Source organism: Catharus ustulatus, chromosome 4 (assembly GCF_009819885.2).
Source record: "Catharus ustulatus isolate bCatUst1 chromosome 4, bCatUst1.pri.v2, whole genome shotgun sequence".
In the NCBI taxonomy this organism is placed as follows: domain Eukaryota; kingdom Metazoa; phylum Chordata; class Aves; order Passeriformes; family Turdidae; genus Catharus; species Catharus ustulatus.
This window is the reverse complement of record NC_046224.1, coordinates 49,505,898-49,526,965: the sequence shown is the minus strand read 5'-3', so window position 1 is coordinate 49,526,965 and position 21,068 is coordinate 49,505,898. Positions and strand designations below refer to the sequence as shown.

General features: G+C 41.3%; 1 protein-coding gene across 3 annotated transcripts in view; it reads right to left on the bottom strand.

Annotated features, from left to right (window-relative positions):
- PTPRB (protein tyrosine phosphatase receptor type B) overlaps positions 1-21,068 on the bottom strand; it is a 63,353-nt gene that overhangs the window by 37,429 nt on the left and 4,856 nt on the right. The window contains exons 3-7 of one of the 3 annotated variants that reach the window (XM_033058061.1): positions 15,698-15,936; positions 10,345-10,621; positions 3,177-3,455; positions 2,588-2,845; positions 297-560 (exon numbers count right to left, since the gene is read on the bottom strand). In XM_033058061.1, coding sequence (XP_032913952.1) covers positions 297-560; positions 2,588-2,845; positions 3,177-3,455; positions 10,345-10,621; positions 15,698-15,936 — 1,317 coding nt within the window. Of the gene's footprint in view, positions 1-296; positions 561-2,587; positions 2,846-3,176; positions 3,456-10,344; positions 10,622-10,764; positions 10,894-15,697; positions 15,937-21,068 lie in introns of those variants that run through there. The other 2 variants (XM_033058060.2, XM_033058059.2) reach the window with 2 other exon arrangements.

The following is a 21,068-nucleotide window of genomic DNA, read 5'->3' as shown; positions in this document are numbered from 1 at the left end:
AGTTGGTCAGAAGTGCAGTAGTATGCAACAATTTTGTAACTGACTCACTCAATTATAAGGTCCAATAAAAATTCACGAGGGTTGCCTGCTCTCAAGATATGCTGGAGCTGCTTTTGGCTGTCAGATTAACGGTGGCCAGAATCAACAGGGGTATTCCTGAAACAGTATTGTTCTCTTAATTGTGCTCTTAATCTCATTTTGCCAAATCATTTTGTCTCTTACAGTGATTTGCTACAAGGTCAGTGTAGGTAAAACCAGCATTAGTTGCAATGTTCTTACTGAAGCAGAAGACTTACATGTCCTGCCAGTTGCCATCCGATCGGTAAACAGTTCACCACTGACTGTGCGGGCAGTAACCTGATAAAGACGTCCTGGAGTCAGCTTGTCAAACTGAGTCTCTGTGGCTGGTGGTTGCACAGTTTTGACTTCTTTAACTGATCCAAGATGAGACAGAGTGATATTATAGAAATTGAGGTTTCCTGAAGGTTTTCTCCACTTAACTTTTAAAGCATATAAGCTGCCATCATTAGTCACCATCAAATCTAAGACTTCAGCTGGGGCTAGAAAAAGAAAATAAGAATGAGGATAAAATACATCCACCACAAAACTTACAAGACCTGCTGCCTCCCAAACTCCCACAGTTAAGTTTTTATTTTGAACAGTAATATGAGATGGAGTATGAATGATTTTGCCTGAATAGTGAAAGGGTAAAGTCTGGTCACAGTGCAACTGAACACTGCCCTGTGTAAGACATTGTACTTCTGAGAATGATATGTCTTATGGTGCCCACTCTTTTTTCATGGAACAGAAAATGTTTCAGCTGTGTCTGCACTCACACTGATCATTTTGACCATAAACCAGATCATATACAGTAAATTCACGAATACAAGCCGCACTGAGTATAAGCCACATCCCTGGGTGTTGGCAAATATTTCGGTTTTTGTCCATAAATAAGCCGCACCTGAATATAAGCCACTCTGTCGTTTGCAGCGAGGACCCGCGTGCAACAAAGTTGCCAAATAGTAACAGAACGGCGGCAGGGCGGGGTTTACTGGCTCAGCTAAGGCTGTGCAGGCTCGGCCCACTAGGGGCTGCCGACGGGGCCAGGTAGCCCAGCCCGGCGCTGCCGCTCGGCGGGGCCACTGGGGGCCAGCCGCCGCTGCCACTGGGCTCGGTCACCACGGCCTGGAGCTGCCCTGTGGTGGCAGGCAGGGACGGAGCCCCCCCAGCTCCCGCGGTGGCGGGCAGGGACGGAGCCCCCCACCGCCTCCCCGAGCCGCGGCAGGGGCGGCCCGGGTCCCCCGCTGCCTCCCCAGGTCACGGCAACGGCGGCGTGGGGCCCCCCCGTCTCTCCCTCGGGCTGTGGTAGAGGAGGGAAGGAAAGAGCTCTCCCGCCTCTCTCCCCGCCCCCCCATGCTGCCTGCAGGCAGCCAGGCTCCACCTGCGGTGCAACAGAGTAGCAATTTGCAACAATCGCAAAATGCCGACTTCGCAGTAGCTCGGCTCTGCACTCTGGCTAGCACTTCTGAGGTTGTAAACGTCAGAAAATTATTCACATATTAGCCGCTCCTGAGTATTAGTCGCATTTCCGGTTTAGGAGCAAAATCTTAGTCAAATTGGTGCGGCTTGTATTCGTGAAATTACTGTACATGCTCCTAAGAACAAGAGATGCTTGCATACATTTTGGTAAACATTACAGGATTACTGCAGCTATGCCTGATTTACACCAGTGTAAAAGGGATTTGAATAAGACTCCTTTATTCAAATGCTCCACCAAAAGAAAAGCATGGACACCTCCAATATCTTAATTTCTCAGGCCTGGGGCACAGTAGGTACTGAAATGTAGGACCATGCTGCAAGCTATATGGAATGCTGTTATGCTCTAAGAATACCTGTGAGATTTCAAATTTTTTCACCCCACAACAAAAAGAAATAAAAATTTCTGAAGAAACAGAATTAAATTAGTATAATCCCCAGAATGGCCCAGACAACAGCACTCATCTGTGTATCCTGGACATTTTTTTCATTTAATATTACATTATGTTTACATTATAAGATTTCTGTAGAAGAAATTGCATGTTACTCTTCCCAGAAATTAAGGAGAGTGAAGGCACGACCCATTTTTGCCTGTGTAAGTGTTTTAACCATAGAACTCTAGAGGATGTCATCTTATAATTATCTCTATGACCACAGAACTGTAGCCTGAAAAATATTCCTGAAAAAAAATTTCTAAAACTCTAGTGCTATGAATTAATGTTTCTTTGTGAAAAGAAAAAAATCTCAACAATCCAGAAGACCCCATATCAAACCAACCAACTAGAAAAACAAAACCCCCAAATAACCCAAACCCCCATTTATTTTTAAAGTTCTTAACTTACTTTCCATTTTTTCCCCACTTGTCTTTCATGCTTTTTCTACTTTCATTTTAACCTCTAAGTTTGTTGCAGTAATAACTTAGGGAATTAAACAAGCCTATGGTGTTTCTAACTTGGAATATGAATCACTTATTTTTTTTAAATATGTCCTGTAATACTATTAAGTTATGGCCTTAGCTTCTTGTTTTGTTGTGATGAATTCTGAATCATACCTGTCCTGACTATTTGAAAACTGCTGCTCTCCAATCCTGCAGCCTGGGTTATGATAGAGAGGTTGTACAGGTGGCCTGCTGTAAGTCCTGAAAAAGTGTAGGAGGTCAGAGAACCTTCCTGGTGAATCTCATGAACTGTTTTGTGATTATCCAGTAACAGCAGCCTGTAATGATCCACATGTCCAGAACCAGAAGACCATGAAACGTGGATAGTGTCTGTCTTGACACTGACTTGAACATTTTTCACAGGAGATGGCACTGTTGGTATAAAAAGAACACATGCTTAAGGTCCAACAGTTACCTCCATTATTTCAGTAATTTTGAATAGATGTACTCTCGGAATATGTTAGGTTTCTTTAGGGTTACTGAAAACCCAATCCCAAATACACAATAAAAATTACACTCTATTCTTAGTAAACAATTCTTTATGTCATTCATATTTTATTTCTACTTATAATCAATAGATACTTACATATATAAATAAATAGCCATGTAGAAGAATTATACCCATTTGCTAATTTCAAAATGCAGAAGTGCAGAATACTGTAAGTGTTTTTACTTAGATGAATCACACAAAAAGAAGTCCTACCAGTGGATCCACTTATGTGAAGTTCTGGGGTAGTCTTATTTCCAGCAACAGCACTGAGGACAATGTTGTATTTATTCCCAGGAATGAGACTGGAAAAAGTATTTTCTGTTTTTGAAATTCTTCCTGGTATGGAGACTTCTTGTATCTTTTTCTCATCGCGATCAAATAATACTAGCTTGTACATGTCCACCTTTCCTGAGGAAGGATCCCATCGAACCTGCAAGCTTGTGAATGTAGTTTTTTCCTTATTAATTTCCAAATGAGATGGTGGCAAGGGATCTGCAGTTAGGAAAAAAAACCCCAGAAAACATAAACTATTTCTTGCTTTGAGATTGTCTGAAATCTTATACAGCAGCACAAAAAATCTTCCAAAATTCTCCCTTTATTATCATCATGCTGCCAATACTTTTCAAAAAAGTTTTCTATTTATAAACGCTGTGCATTGAAGCCAGTCTACAAGTGAGTCTTGTGGAATTCAAAGTATTACTTTTATATTTTTGTACATACATAGACATACACATAGCAAAACACTTCCACTGTGGAGGTATATTGCAAGCATGGAAATTTGTTGATAGTAGAACTGTAACAACTTTAATAAGACGCAGCAAACATGTAAACCTAGCAAATTATAGTCAGAGCCTCAGTGTAATGTAGCTTTATAGATGGCAGCAACAGTTTTCACTTCCTAGCGCTCACCCTAAACACTGTATCAATTATGGGCATGAGCATTTATACAACGTTAAGGGCAATGATCTTTTGTTTTTAGTATTAGCTTCAATGACTTCAAACAGATTCTGATAGAATACACTTCTGCTCTGTTGTAGTACCATTTATATAAATTTAAAAATCCCCAAACAGTACATTAATGATATCTTAAGGAACTAATAGTGGGATTACTTCTCTGAAACTCTCAACATTCATTATACTGTTTATTAAGAAGCTCTCCAGTAAAATCACCTGTGAAATAAGATACACTCTAAGGAAAGTCAAACTGACCAAATCTAAAGAATCCGGTTGATTTTATTCTCCAAAACTTCACACAAAACCACACAAAATGCATTACGTGTTGATGTACTAAGGTATTGACATTTATGTCTTCCAATAAGGTTAAGCAAATGCTTACTAAGAAGGTATCATGAAGCAACCCAAAGCAGTGAAATCAAGCCTTCATCAGTTGGGACGTTAAAGTTCCAAATAATTTAAGAATAAATTATTGTACCATAAGAGTACAGTCTATGCCACTCTTTCCTAGCATCAGATCAGGAGTGTAAGATGCATCCAGGCTGAGAACTGTGGTCTCTGTATGAAGAGCACCTCAAACACAGAAGAACAAGACTGTTTTTCCAATGCAGACATTGCTGCCTGGTTCCCTGAACAAAGGAGATAAAAATGTGCCAATCACGTAAGTTAAAAATGCAATGTAAAGGCTGAAAGGATGAAGCCGAATCAACCCCCTGCCTAAAAATACATAAGCAGGAGGACCTTAGGAGCCCTTAAGCTGCTTTTTCTTCAAATTCTGTGTGTGTGGAAGGTTTGTTCACTTCCTACAAAGCTCTGCTGAGAACAGAATAGTGCCAAGTTTTGGTAGTTTACTTTGTCAATCAAATACATTAGGAATGTGAAGAAAGTTTCTCCTTCCTTGGAAACATTAAAAAACTGACTGGACATGGTCCTGGGCAACCAGATCCAGGTGGCCCTGCTTGAGCCAAGGGCTTGGACCAGATGACCTCCAGAGGTCCCCTCCAACCTCAAACTTTCTGTGACTCTGAAAGATACTGTGTCCCTTTGTACCCATGTCACTGCTTAAATTCAAATTCTTTATTTGGACCACAGAGATGTTAGTGTTCTTCAAGAAAAGAGATGAAAATTAAACAAATTGATTAACAAAATCAATCAATAAAATTAATTATCTTTTCTTGACCACTTTCTTAAAGGTCAAACTAAATCTGTTTAAATCTGAAAAAGAAAAAATAATATTAATATTAAAAATCAATTCAAGGACCAAGCACATCACACTTCATGCCAAATAGTTAAAACTTCATCCAGTTACAGCAACTGAAACAGGAGGTTTTAATGAAAAGTGTCAGGAAATCTTAACAATGGGTTTGACTACCAGCTCCACCTATAATATATACTAAGGCACTAAAGACTATTATGTTGGCAAAAGTGAATAGTGGGGGTATAATCTTGTTCCTTGAAGTCAATTGTTCTAATCTGAAAGGTCAGACTTTGGAAGTCAGAAATAAATTCCAGCACTATAAATGGTCAGATGCACAGCCAAGTGAAAAAGTTTAAATTTGACTGACATTGAGAGAACAGTCATGATAACTGTCAAGAAGTTTAACCCTCTTTCTGACTAAGTTAGAATAAGGTCAACTGTTCTTTAGTCCTGCAAAAGTAATCACCATTGTCATCTGTATTATCTGCCAAATTTGACAAAAGAATATATCTGCATTTTTAGAAGCACTCATACTGTCCTGGGTAATCTGTCTTCTAGGTGCATGAGCAAAGAAGAAAGTTGCGTGCCTAGAAGGTGAAGTTCAGAAATTCAGACTTTATCTAATCTATCTGGTCCAGAAAACAAAACACTCAGTTCTTTGTACATCCGCTAGAACAAAGGAACAATGAGACTGGGAAGTGCCTGGGCTGAAAGAGCCCTGGATGGAAACAAACACTTAAAAAACCATTTACATTGTTATACAAGTCTCTGTTGGGAATGATACAACACTGATATATCACAGAAATAAAATATTTTCATCAAGATATTTTTATACCATTTGACACTATACAAATTAATGCTCCCTGGTCTACAAAGGCATCTTTCAGAAGACTTAATGGTCTTTGAGTTATATTGCAACTCCATTTTCACTTTTGGGGAAGAGGATATGATTTGTGTATACAGCTGCTGCAGATCCAATTTACAGATATGGCTATGTCAAACTGAAGTGACATTACTACCAGATACAGCCTGTAAGCACAGGAACACACCTGCCTTATGCAGGAGAAAAAGCCAACAAATGGGAGGTATGAGCCCAGGACTTAGTAACAGGGAATTTCTGCCAGTCTCCATTATTATCCATGTTTTTCCTAGCTTTTCCTCTTCATAAAACAGTAACCTACTTGAGAAGGATTTTGCTGAAGATTAAGTAAATAGGGTTAATTTCATTGTCTTTACTAAGCACAAATATCCATTTCTTTGGGATGATATGCAACTTAGAGAATCTTAAAACACGGTTATTTATTTTCTTCTTGTACTCTGGCTTTGAAATGATGATTATAACCATTACATGATTATAGATGATAGGATTATACAGCCTATAGTTAGAGCCATGTCATATGTTGTTCCTACAGATGGCTAATAAATCAAATTTGTCCCAAATAATTTGAAATTTACAGGAGTGAACACATGGCCAGGGTATACTTCTGGCATTTAGACAGTTATATATTGCAATGAAAAAGCACTCTAACAGTCTGCGTCTTGAAAGATAAAATCCTATCTTCTTTTCATTCAAATACTTAACGGATTTTCTAACAAATTTTTATTTACCTCTTAGCTCTCTCAGAACAGGAGGCTTGGATTAGGCAGTAACATAATGTAGCACTGTAATACTTCTGTAGACAACAATTTTGAAAATGGCATTTATAAGTCTATCTTAGAAGCCATAGTTGAAAGTGAAGTAATTGCCAAATTGTTTTTTGTGGTTCTCTAGACCAGTATCTCAAATCTGAATTCCAATTCAGAATTGAAATGTATAAATTTAACTGCAATTTAGGATCTATTAATATACTACTGTTTTTAACTAGACATAATCATTCATTGAAATATAGTTATACTGGTGCACAGATATTTGGAGATTTGAGAATTTTAAATGTATCTTACTTGAAATCAGGAAAGGCAAAACCCTACCATCTTTTGCCATACATAATTTCTTAATTGCAGAACTAGTTTTACTGAAAAACAAAGAATATAACATGAAAGGACTGAAAGGTGCATATGCCAGCTTTACAATGTCAGCAGCATGCTGACTAGTTGGATGGTTTTATGTGCTCTTTCATGTCTATATATTTATCTTAGAAAAACTCCAACAAATTGTAAATACTAACATGAAACAAGTATGCAGACTTGTACCTACTAACATCAGTAATTTCAGTTTTGCAGTGGAAAATTTATCTGTACCCAGAGCTGATAAATGGTGTTATCAGCTTTCTCTTTCTTTCCTATTCTACCAAAATAGCCCAAATGCACTGTGTGTGTTTCCATGTCTATGGTTTATGAAGTGGATATGTGACTGTGTTTTCCATCATTTTGGATGACCTATTTTAGTTCTGCTCTACAGAACTAAAATTCTTGCTGTTTTAAATTGACAACCCACAGATCAAAACTTCTTGAGTAAAGACAGTCATTTTAGAGGGGTAGTGTGGATTCTTGTACCACTAGTTCACATATTATTAAACTTTAGATCCATGTATCCACAAGTGAAATAGAAGCTGCTTTTCTACAAAAAGATTCACAAGGGTGAATTTGATGTTACTTGACAGTTTACGGAATCTTGGTGAGCTGCACAATTATTCTATTGGAATATCAAACTTGCAAACAACATAGATCGTGATTTTAATGTGACATTATATACTCTAATGGTCACTCTGGTCCTCTCCAAGCTTTTACATTACCACTGCAACTGTGGCATGCATTACTCTATTCTTTCACTGTAAATCCCCAGTCAGAAAAGTTCACACTCAAAATTTAACCTAATGTTTTGGATTTTATATGCTTAGCTACTCAGGTACCTTGTAAAAGAAACTTGATGAAAACTAAACTCAGAACTGGCACACAAAAGTTTTTACAGGATTAAATATGAGCAAAAAGCTAGTTTCTGAACTATGTATATAAACAAACCTGCAACTTTCTCGCACTTTCTCATGTGTATTTATTGTATCAAGATGATATAGATGTTGAAACATCGTTTTGCAAAAATAAAACATATGAGATGGGATTCCTTTCACTTCAACCAACTACACCTCAGTTTCCCGGTCTAACCCACCCACCTTTGATAGCCAGTACAGCAAGCACCTTCAATGGACAGCTTAGCCCATCTTCCTTAGAAAAAGAGCTCAGGAAGGGAACCTCACTGAGTACCAAGGTCAGACACCAAGGTTTTAGATGGCCCATGATAGCTCAGTTCCACCACCTTTGAAATTGGTGGAAATTTTGTTTACAATATGGCTGGAAAGACTGCTTACAGTTCCATATTCACAAGACAATTTCCAGGAATGCATGCCTATGGACACTCAGGCTCAGCAGATAGTAAACTAAAACTACTGTCATCAAGTCACAAAGGAACAAGTGAAAAAAAGCTTCCGCGAAACTGGTTTAAAATGCTGCCCCTGGTGGAAACATAAGAGGAATAATCCTGCCTTGTTCTGCATTGAAAAGCTTAGTATGGACAATACAAAATAGGTTGTTCACAGGCATAACTTAGAAAAATTCTTCAGAAAAAAACAAAAGACAAATTTTGGGGCTAATTGTGTATTTTGAACACCATCAAGCAATTCAACTCAAGGAAAGCAAGGAACCACAGAACAATCTGAGTAGCTCTCTGCAGGAAACATTCATGGCTCCTCTATTCTTATTTCATGCTTTTGACTGATCTCTGCTATCCAAAATCCAAATGTAAGTCTCACTTCAACTATGGTATACCAATTTTAAGTATTTCAACTTAAACTTTAATCAGACTTTTCACTTTGATGTCAGCTATGGAATATGACTCTAATGATCAGCTGCTTACAAACACTTTCATCTTACAGCCTTGAAAAATCTATTTAATGATAAAAAAGTCATAAATGGCATGTAAAAGTTTCTGTGTTAATGGCTGTGCATTAATCAAAATGTGCTCTAAAATGGTATCTTCTCTACTTCCATGCAAGTGCTCAATAGAACTTTACTATACAGAAACGATGGTGATTTATACCTGTCTCTGATAATGGCTGATCTATTCTTTCAGTTTTCACATTACAAGTCATCAATATCAATATTAAAAACAATCAGCATGATGCACAACAAATTTAAATCACTGTCTGCATAGAAACTATTACTAATTTTTACCAACTGACATGATTATGCTTAGTGTATAGCTATGACACCAGCAGACTTGTCAATGGATTTTTTTAACTTGAGTTACTACAGTAAATTAATGGAAAGTATTTAGTGCATTTGTATGGTTAATGAAGTAAAAAAGGTTCTGACAGAAAGCGACACCTCTGAACAGGTAATTGAGTATTTGGCTGCTATAACCTGCAATACTAAGTACCTCTCTAAAACTGACACCTTAGGAGCAAATCAGAGAGGCATTTAATGATGGACTTCATTTCAGACCTCTCTGTTTTGGGTCTTGAACTACTGCCTTTAAGAGGTTGAACAATATTATATTTTATCATCTTCAAAATAGCACAAATACAGGTAGAAAGAAGTCAGTTGTGCCACTGCAGCTGTTGCCATTCAATGTTGTCCATTGCTTCATAGCTGAATTGTTCATATGCCCAGACAAACACAAATGCAGAGAGGGTGCTTTCCTTGGCCAGCCTCTGTCAGGCTGCTGGACCATTTATACATCCAGTCACGGATGTGTCACTGTAGGTGCTCTGCACACAACTGTATATCATAACACCTCACTGGTGATATCCAAGGAAAACACGTAAGAAGGAAGTTTCAGCCTTACTTTCCAACTTTTAGACTCTGGTTACACAGAATAAAAGCATGGAAATGGGCTGAAACAGTAAGCTGTCCTTAAAGTAGGCTTACCTGCTATGAAATAGACTGTATTTTAAACACAGTAAATACACTGTCAATTGCGGAACTATGACAACAACATGTTTGCATGAGCACAAAGGATGCTATGGGCTACTACTGCTACTACAAAAAAAAAAATCTGACGTAATATCTTCACAGCTCCTTCTTCTTTCAAGCCTGCTGGGTTAACTGTCAGCATTGGGTTAACTATAGTTACTTCTGGTAGTGGGCTAAAAAGAACTCAAGCGCAGGGCAGCAAACACTGTCCGCTTGCAGTAGCTGCAAATGCATCGCTCTCCTCCTCCCCCTGGAGCCGGCCGAAGCAAGGGGAGGGAAAGGAAAAGCCCGGCGTCCCTCGCCGCGCACCTGCCGCGCCCGTACCTGTCTGCAGGGAGATGTTGAGAGCCTCGCCGCCGGCGAGCGGCTCGATGCGCAGGTGGTACCAGGTGCCGGCCTCCAGGCCCCGCAGGGTGCAGCCGTAGGTGCCGTTGCCCTCGGGTTCGGGCTGGCAGCCGGCCGCCTCGCCGTCCTCGGAGTGCCCGCTCAGGCTGAAGTTGCAGGCGCGGCCCGCGGCGCCCCAGCGCAGCCGAACGCTCTGCCCGGCGACGCTCCGCTCCGTCAGGTTGGCGCTGCATCCCGCCGCCTGCCCCGGCGCGGCCTGCGGAGAGCGGCGAGAGCGCTGAGAGACCCGCCAGCACCGCCGGGCTCAGCCCCAGCCCCGTCCCCTGCCCGTGTCCCCCACGCTCGCCTGCGACCTGCGAGGGGCGACCCTACACCGCCCCTCTCCTCCGGGCCGCTCACCTTGGTCAGGGCCAGCGCCGTCCACAGGGCGAATCCCGCTCCATAGCTCAGCATCGCCGACAGTTTTTAACCCCAAAAACCCTCGCGGGGAGGGGGAAAGGGGAAGGGACGGCGGGGTTGGGGGGTCCGAAGAGGTGAATTGGCGGCGGCGGGCCCCGGGGGCCCCCGCTCCCCGCCGGGCTCCGAGCCCTGTGCCGGGCCGCCCGCCTGCTGCATGCGCTCGGGGCTGCCCCGGCCGCCGAGCCGCCTCCCTCACACCGGCCTGGGCTGGGGGGGCTGCCCGCCCGCGGCTGAGGAGGAGCGGAGGAGGCGGGGGAGGCGGCCGCCGCTTCCCACGCTGCCATTCTGACCCGGGCTGACTCTCCCGGAGCCCTTCCCGCCGACTTCCGCAATCAAGAGGCGATTTCCTCGCGTCTCGCTGCGGGGGGCGAAGCCCGGCGAGTCGGGTCCTGCCGCCCACCGGGCAGGCGACCGGGTCCGGGGTGCCGCCCCCCTCTCCCCAAGCATCCCACCTTCCTCCCAGTTCCTCTCCCACCCCAGCTCCCTTCCTTCCTCGCTGCTTCCTCCTCATCTCGGTTTTCCCCTGTGTCTTGTCTTCCCAAGCGCTCCCCGGGCACGGGGCCCTTCAGCGCTGCCGCTGTTGGGGGACGGCACTCGGCTGAGCCTCACTTGGCGCTGCCTTGCCTTGTCTCATGGTCGCATCGGCTCACAATGTGAGCCTCTGCCCCACCTAGCAGCTGCTTTGTCTCATGCTGGTCTTGCCTCATTCCCACTTGCCTCTTGCCAGCCTTACCTCAGGCTGCCTTGCCTCCTGTGACTCCTTCTCCTCCTGCCTGCCACTGGTCTTGGACACCTAGCCTCACCTGCTTCACTCCATGGCCACCCCATCTCACATGCCTGCTGTCCTCACACCTGCCACCCTTCTCTGCCATCCCACCTCCTAGCCCACCCTCCTCTTGGCCTCAGCTATCTGTAACCCACCTCTCCAGCTCCCAGGTCCCAAACTCTGATGTTTCTAAGGGTTAATTGTAGACCACCAAGGTCTCCATTCTCTCCCTGGCCATGTGGCACTGCAGCCAGAGGTGTTGCATCCAGGAAAGTCCAGCAGAGTCCAACTCTGAGGTCCTGCCTGTAGCAGCAGTCTGTCTGGAAGCAGCCAAGTCATCTCCATTTTCTGTTTCAACTTGTGTCCTCTAAACAATTCTTTCCCACATCCCATGAATAACTCCTAAGCTAAAATTACACGCACCATGGGAAGCAAGAAAGTCTCCCTGTTTTCAGACTGCATCAATAAAATTGTGTGCAACTCCGAGTTGGCTACTGCCAAAACCAAAACTTTCAATTTCCACCATGCATACCTGTTTCCTTCTTGTTTAAATTTCAGCCTCTGAAAACTCACACGTGTGTATGTGGGGAGACAGAAGTGTAGACACAGAAGCATTTTGCACGTTTGGATATTCAAATGCACAATAGCAGCCACGGAGTGAATTTGAGGTTCACAAAAGAAGGAAATGGACATTTTACTTTCTTCCACAAGAATGGCATTTTTCTGCGTCTTTCTGTACTGCATTATGCGTGTGCCATTATGACTTTTAAAAGCAGTACTTCAAGCAAGTTCAGCACCATCTCTGCATCACTTTTGCCCTCTCTGAGGAAAAAAATGGTTCTAGATTTAGTAACATTCATCTGCCTTTTCAGGGAGCTGCTGCTCTAGGATTTTTCTGGCACCAGCCTGTCAAACAAGATACAAATATCTGAAAAACCTTAGCTCTCATTCTTCTGTTCTGAAATCAAAAGTCTGAACACTTAAGGGTGTTACCTGCACCTACAGAAAACTTAATCTGTCCCAGTGGACCTCCGTGTCTGGTCCTAGGGACATGGCACTGAAAGTGTTGTGCTGTACTTGGCAAAGCTGAGGATAGTTAATAACTTTATGATCGTTGCCTTAAGCGACAAAATAAATATGTGTTGTTTATTACGCTGTTCTCAAGCCCATCACAGAAGATCTCCCTCGGAAGAGATGTTTTACATACTTCAGACAGAAGGAGGAACCAAACCCCAAAGAGCTAGCTCAGGGACAATCATATCATTGATGGGAAACACAAGGTGTATTTTTTAGACCTAAACTGGGACTAAAATTACATAGATGTCTTGTAATGATTTAAGGTGCGACATGGCATGTTTGGGTTACTGCAAAACCCTCTCTGAAAATTAAAACATTCAGGGTAACCTTTCTTTTCTTGAAAAGAAGCTCACATTATTCTAAGGATTTTTGAAAACAAGATGACCTGAACTTGCAGGGAAGATATAATTTGGATATTTAGATGTAAGTCGTTTAAGTAGATGTAATAAGCAAAAGGAAAAAGAAGCATAATCAACACTGCAAACATAAAATTCAGGAAAAAAAGTAGAACCTACCACAAATAAAACTTAAAGACTTTTGGAAATAAATACCTGTTTGTCTCCTCTGGCTAGAGTTGGTTTGTGGAGGAAAATGATATTACTGCTTCTCAGAAGTGTGCATAATTCAGAAGTTACTACTTTTTTACTCTTATTCTTGCTATCAAAATTTTTACTTTTTTTTTTTTTTTTTTTTTGTATTAGTAGAAAATACTGGTCTATTACAGGTTTTGAGACTTCCTTCTGTATATTATCCAGCAAAAGTTGCTGTACCAGTAAGGTCTGACACAGATACCTATGCCAGCACAGGAATAAAACATGAGGGGTCCATCATTCACTGATAGCAATATATTTATATAGAATAGCCAACATAATGCAAGTAATTATTTCCAGACTGGTATTGAATAAATGCGCTTTTAGTAAATCAGCAGTCACACAGCCTTTAACACTTACTGACCTGTGTGGCAAGCCAAGAAACTAATTAAACTGAAAAAAGGACTGGAAGTGAGTTTTGGGAGTTGCCGGACGTGTCTCTAATAGCAGGCTCCAAAGTCCCTTTCAGACACTTTCCCAAGGTTTCCTGACTTTTTTTTTTTTTTTTTTTTAACACCAACCTCTCTGTCTCTGTAATCAAGAGGAAATGGGCTTTGCATAGCTTTTGTCAAGGATTCAAAGTGCAAGCTGCAGTTTTACTTGAAATCCAAGGCAGCTCTAAACTAAACATTTTGTTCAATTGAAATGTCACTATTGTCCCCCCCAAAATGGGTATGTGCACAGCCAAATAATAACATGGCTTTGCTTCTGCAAACAAGAGGCCCTAGCCCAGGCAAATGTAGTTCATAGAAGGTATTGTCTTCCTCACAACAATACTCAGCACTTAGTCTATGTGTTTTCAAAGTATTGTGTTAAATCCAGTTAATCCTTTAAACATCCCTGAAGTTTGACAAATAATATTTTTAACTCCATTCTAAAGACCAGGAAACAGAGATGGAGGCCAAAGATTTTGTCTCTCTAAATTGATATATCTAGATTCAAATGTCCAGAGCCAGTTGGAGGCTATAAGAGAAAACTATTACGGATTTTTTTGTCAGGTATGCTTAGACAGCTTATCATCAGAATTCCAGTTTGAAAGTTTTGACCTAAGCAGCTTGCTCAGCGCAAATGATGTGTTTTCAGGAGGTGGAGTGGGGCAGACACACAAGAGGTAGTAGTTTCTGTTAAAACTGTGCCATTTCTTTTGCTTTGGCAAGATTATGTAGTTCTGGTGCTGGAGGCATTTCGGGTAATACCTGGTTTTATAGGACATTTTCATTTGGAGGGAACAAGTATTATGTGCAGGAGGTATGCAAATGAACAGAGGGCATGGGGAAATCAGCTCAGCCTGCATGCACGGGGCCAGAGAGATCTCATTTTAAAAAGAACTGCATCAGTTGTGGAATGAGGTCCAGTGCATCCATTCTTGGCTCAGTCCCTTCTCCTCATCAACATCAGAACAGTGGTGCTGGGGTCCATAAACCATCAAGTTTATGGACCTTGACACTCTGTCCACAGACTTCCCAAACATAAAAGACATTTCTTAGTCTTACTGTTTCAACACATAGTAGTAACTGAAACATGTTTGCCTACCCCAATACATTGAGTGTGGTGTGGTCTCCTGGATGACAAGCCCCAGGGAATTTAGGGATTTTCAGTTCTAAACCCCTGTGTGATAATAGTAATACAGTGACCAATAATGTCTTGCATGCTTTAGTTGTGACCACCTGCATACATTTTGGCAGTGGTGATTCCAGATTTGCTGAACCGAGTCTTGCAGAAAAGGAAGACTGGAAACTGATTTGGAGCAAATGGCCTGCCATGTGCTCCTTCTACAGCTGGGGCTGGCAGCCCCATTCACCTTCTCTGCCAGGGTGGTTTGTGGTCAGACAGAGCAGAGAATAAGAAGTGTCTGTGTGTTTCCACTCTGCCTATCACCCAGTAGATCAGCTGACCTTGGCCAAGGCCAGGGCTCCTTTTGAGGCCAGTTAAAGCATTTGGATTTCTTTTGCTTTGATCTGTAACAATGTATGTAATAATTATCTGTAAATAAGGTCGTAGTGTAATTCTTAGCGTGTAACTAGAGCTAGACCCCCACATCATGCAACAAACAATACCAGACCCTGAGTCACTGAGAGCAGATACCCAAGCTCCTGTGGGTCCTGCCACATCCAGGAGCTTTCCATTGCTTCCCACATATCCTGATAATTTTCCTTGAACTTTTCCCAATGCAATGTGTGCACCAGAATTGAACTGTTCATAAGAAGCAGAATTTTTCTGCAGCTAGGCTTCTAGCAAAGGACACTGTCAGCATGAACATCAAAACACAGCATCCGACAAAAACAAAAAAAAAAAAATCAAAGCTTAGTCCTGTAGCTATTTTTTTTTTCAGGTTTTGGTTTGTTGTTTTCTTAAGCCCACAAAACATCCACTTGTAATAGCTACCACGCTCCACAGAGTGGAGCAGGCTTAATAAAAATCAGTAATTCTTCTGTCTTACCTCTTCTGTAGTGCTAGAGTACTGAAGAGTGGTTGTAAGAATCCAGGCTTTCTCTGTTACTGCAGGTTTCAAGTCAAAGAAGAGGTTTTCAATGGGATTTTTACTGAAGTGTTCAGTCACATTTCTGATGAACATCTCTGTGCTACTCTTCAAAACATTTTCAGGTCGAGTAGTAACAGCACTTGAAGAGGGGGATGTAGTTTTAGTACTCCACACAGAAGTGTCTGCATCTTGGACATCTGAGACAAATAAAGGAAAATTATCAAAATCAGCTCTACATTTTTATAAACAATTCATTAGATTCAATAAATGTGGCTGATACGACTTCCAAGTAGTTTAAGCGCACCTGTCAGTTCTATAGGTTTTTTGTTTTCAGTGCAAATGTGTTTTTGCATCAATACCAAAGCCTGCAAAACACAACCAGAAAAAAAATGTCCATGAACACTCACACCATTCTTTTTAAATGCAGTCTGTCAGAGATTCTGAAGGAAGAGAAAGGTTGCCATTTTGTCATTAACAGTATAATGTTTTTCATTTGCAACTTTTTCACTTGCTTGTATCTATCAAAATGACACACAGGGCCAGCTTTATATTGTCAATCCTCCCCGCTCCTTTCTAAGTGCATGGGCCAGATTCTTATCTGCCTTTGTTGGTGTAAGTTTAAAACATGGCTTTGTTCAGTATAATTTTTCAAAATTATTTTTTCAAGATTTTTTTTCCTCAACATACATATTCAAGGTAAGTTCCTTGTGCTCACACAAACACTTCTCTTGCTTTCTAAAACCAGTCCTATGCAGACCCCATGCTAGTCCCTGACTGCTGCCTTCCCAAGGTTCAGCTAATGATCTATAACTTAAATGAAGTATCTGCAAATATGACAGTGGATTCGCTTTTTCAGTCACGTATCCTTCAGAGAAAGCCAAAGTTGCAATTAGAGCTCAGGAAAGATTTTACTACACATTTTTCCTCCACATTTTCCAGGCTCTTCCTCCCCATTGGTATGTATTTAATATCCTTTCTTTGTGGCAGTGAGGGCAGGGTTCAAGCTATGGTGGCCTCTACATCTGGTAGCATCACATTTCAGCTAAACTATTGGAATTACTCACTGGCCCCTTCTCACAAAAAGCTGCCCTGCCATTGCTATAACACAGCTAGTGTGTATTGGCTCGATGCCCAAGACACTTTGTCTGTCCTTGAACTGGGGTCTCCAGCACGATAGAACCTTGTTTTGCTGCTGAGCCACTGGGCTGTTTGCCATCTATAACAATTTTAGCTCACAAATCCTCTGAAAACAAAGTAGTGACTGGGTTAAATTGCCGCAGAAGCTTTCAAATGCAATTACTTGGTGTGCACTTATGATGTCTTAGCTGGGCAATCTGTGATTACCTCTTAACCAAAGGAGCAGTGGGTGAGCATCCATAAAATCAACATTATCAGGTTCTTTTAATATGTGCAAATATATATGTTAGCATGTTTATGTAAAGAAATTTGCAGCACTCTGATTTGCACAGGAAAGTGAGATTTTTAAACCCTAGTAGAAGACATTTCCATGCAAGCGTTTGCTGTGCTTGACAGCACAATGCGTTCTCCTGGTGCATGGTTCTGGAACTTTTTGAAAAGTAGTGGTTTACTGGAAAGATTTGGTAGCCAGAGTAGATGTTTTCCTTCCTTTTATCTAACTGTGCTTCTCTGGAAATTAAAAAAAAAAAATCCAAGTCTCCATTAAATTACAAAAAATGCTGGTTAAATATTTTCCAAAACAAGGCAGTGAAAACAACACTACAGATCTAATTCTTTTTTACACTTGTGCAAAGGGTTTAAAGGAATCCCAGGTCTCATCCAACTCTGCACAATCATCTTCATGCTGCTGCCTTTGCAGAACCCCCTGTGGAGAACCTGAGATGCAAAGTCTGCCGTGGTCCCATGTCACAAAACTTCATGGCTCCCACCAGCAGGACAGGAACCTTGTGCTCAAGCTGTCATCAGCTGCTGCAACAAACCCATTAGCTGACACAAGTCCAGACAGTCTAGATTCCATGCCAGTCATCATTCTTGGACATCTCCTATTAATTCTGGGTCACTGAAAGTCTATGGTAGGCAACTAGAAATCCTGGCCTTGAGCACTTGGAAAGAGCTCTATGCCTCTCACATATCTCTCAATTCAGCAGGAAGTAGAACTTACTGAAAGTACAAAAAGGGTGTATCTGTAGTCAGCAATTGCTTAGGGAAAAAGGCCACACAGTTGGGTTCCTAAATATATATTTACACACCCCACATGAAAACACACTAAAAAAAAAGCTTAATTTACAAACAAATAGCAGTGATTCCAGCAGAAAGATGTTTGCATTCCAGTGCAATAGTGTTTTAGGAAAGCTGGTCCTCTATAAAAAGGAAGTTGGTGCTGCCAGTGACATTTATGGGAATACCTGGCATTCTGAGGGGAGCTGAGGGGAGAGCTCGACTGTCCTAGAAGCAAAACACTTGGTCCTAAGAAAAGTTCCATCACTCCACAGAGGTTCCATGAATGAGTATTTGGTTACTGCATGACCCAGCCTTTCTTGTTAAGCTTCGGGCTATTCTGGGTTTCCAGCTAAAGAATCTTTCCCAGAAAATACTGGTTACAGTCTGTTACCTGTAACCTATGGATAGAAGTGACGTGTGTATAGCACTATGCCATACTGGAACTTCAGATATATATACCTGTATTTTCCATGTATTTCCATTAGTCAGTGGACTGACTAATAGGGTTCATATCGGTTACCCACTTTCAGAAACTCAGAATCCACATTTATATTCTAAGTAAAACCACTACTGTGATCCTAGCATAAGGATCCTCATAGCCCTTCTTCAGCAGCAGGTACTTAAAAGAGAAGACTGCATATTATAAGGCCATGGAGCAGATTTCTACACAACCTGAGTGCCAAATTTTTTAACTAGAAAAAACTCACCTACTCTCTGGACATTAGTGAAGTACACAGAAATCTCAACTTTTCAGAAGTGTTTAGCATTGTTCCAGCAATCTCTTTGGCAATCAGTCGTATAATTCTTCTTGGGAACAGAACAGCAGCACTGACACTGATGTTGATCACTAGTGGCTGCATGATATACAGTGTGTGAACATAATATTGTAATAATCAGTAGCACACCTAGGAGAAATTATGATGTTCTGACTAAGTGCATATTTCATCCACGGGGTGTACTGCAAACCACATCCATCTGCACAGCAGCAGGCTGCTTACGAGGCAGGGACTTCCATATGTTTGCGTGTATGAATAGCAAAAGTGATGGTTAGTTGTCAAGATCTGAGAACCCTACAGTTGTGCTTTCAGCCTTAGCTGAACTGGCATGGTGCAGCTTTCTCAAATAGCTCACATTGTACTTATCTGCCTACTCTGTTAGAGCAAAGTTTCAGAAAACTTAGGCTGAACTACTTGTGAAAAATAATTGAATCAGATATTTAGTGTGTAAGATACAGAACACTCCATAAGACTGCATCTAACTCACTGCAAGACTTGAAACAAGAAGGGGTTGCTCTAAGATCTCCTTGTGTGCAAGAAAAAATTAATTCTCTTTTAAGCTGTCTAACTACTTGTAAATAAATAAAAAAAAAACATAATTCAGATTTCTGTTGTATGTAGGAGTATAGCAGAAGAACGAAATCCACTACATGTCCTTTCTTTCCCATTAAACATGGCTTTTGAAACCTGCAAAATCTGTGCTGCTTGAAAATTTTTTCCTTCTTTATTTAAATGTTGTAGAAGTTAGTATCTTGTATCTTATGTCAGAGAGGCCAAATGCCTCCAAACTTCAGTCTGACCCTGAGCTGCTCTTTTACTTGCTTGTTTTTGAAATGCTGAAGTAGTCACGGAAAGGTTCTTTCAGCATCAGTGATAGCAGAACATCCATGTTGCTATGATGATAACACCATTGCTGTACTAGCCTTATTTCTGACACTATGGGTATTTCCAGCTCACCCTGAAGTGAGATTTTGGTCACTGGAAGGGCATCTAGATTCCATTAACTCCATGGATTACACCTCTACTGAAGAGAGCTCAGGTACTCAGGAATTAGATAGACACCTTGATTCAGTTGCCTAAACCTAGTGGAATCTGAACTGCCCTAGGGCATCTGAGGCATCTGCCAGGGCTCTCATAACACTCATGGCACACCTATGTGTCTGGCAGCCAGAGATCAGGTGGAATATCGTGGAGCATCTCAAATGACAAAAAGCACCTTGTTGAGATAAGTGAAATAATCCCTTCCTTCAGACACCTACATTTAGACACCTAGAAGTTCAAACCCACTCCAGCTTCTACATGAAAGTCCAACAAAACAAAGGGACATAATGTAATAATAAAAAATAGCAGTACAGTTGTTTGGAATTGGCGTCTTTGTTAGCACTAGCAGAAGATGAAATCATAAAGCAGGACTTGCCTGATTGCTCTGGGAAGCTGTGCCTATTGTTCCATTTTTTTCTCTATGAAAGTAGCTGAGCTGGTTTTGTTCTATATTCTTTGTGCTGTGGCTCATTGAGAATTTGAAAATTTACACAACCCAAAGATTTAGGCTACACTGCAGATTTCTCCCTTTCTTTTTAAACAATCTAAACCCACATTTATATTTGAGCTTCTATCAGTATGCTATTGGATTGTGTACATGGTCTTGTAATTATGTCTAAGGACATGGCATTGATGCCTCTTTTTGTCCAAGTATTTCTTTGACAAAAGAAAGAAGATTCAAGTAATTTTTGATATTTCACGGGTTGACATAGATGTTAGCAAACTCTTATACTTACAAAACCTATGAAATAACTATGAGAGATTAACATGGATTTCAGTGAATGTATTTTAGGAAAAATGTTTTGGGTCAACTTAAAGGTGGAATGAGAATATTGTTTATCACTGTTCTAATTTATCCTGAAGAAATTTGTAAAAGTTACACACACAAAAAAATTACAACCAGTAGTGAACTTATGGATGAATTATTGCAGTATCTACAAACTCTAAAGGTGTGGAAAGCTTAAGGTCTAAAGGCATTTAATTTACACAATTTTAAAAGCAGGTAAGTGTTGCTGCCTTTTCTGTGCTTCTGTCACCTTTCTTTGGTGCTTTTCCACCTTCCCAAGAGTCCCAAGAAGGTGCATGAGTCTTCCCTTCCAATGTTCTGCTGTTGCTACTGCTGCTTCAGTGGTTTAGAGCACACTTGGAGTGTGCAGTGCTCTGGTCTGTTCTGACCTCCACCTCAGGCACTGCAGCACCAGCAGTGGGATGTGAACTTAATCATCGATTATGAAGCAGCTAAACTGAAAAGGGGATAAGGGGAAGAGAGAAACTCATTTGAAAGAAATGACCCTGGAAAAGAACCAAGGGCA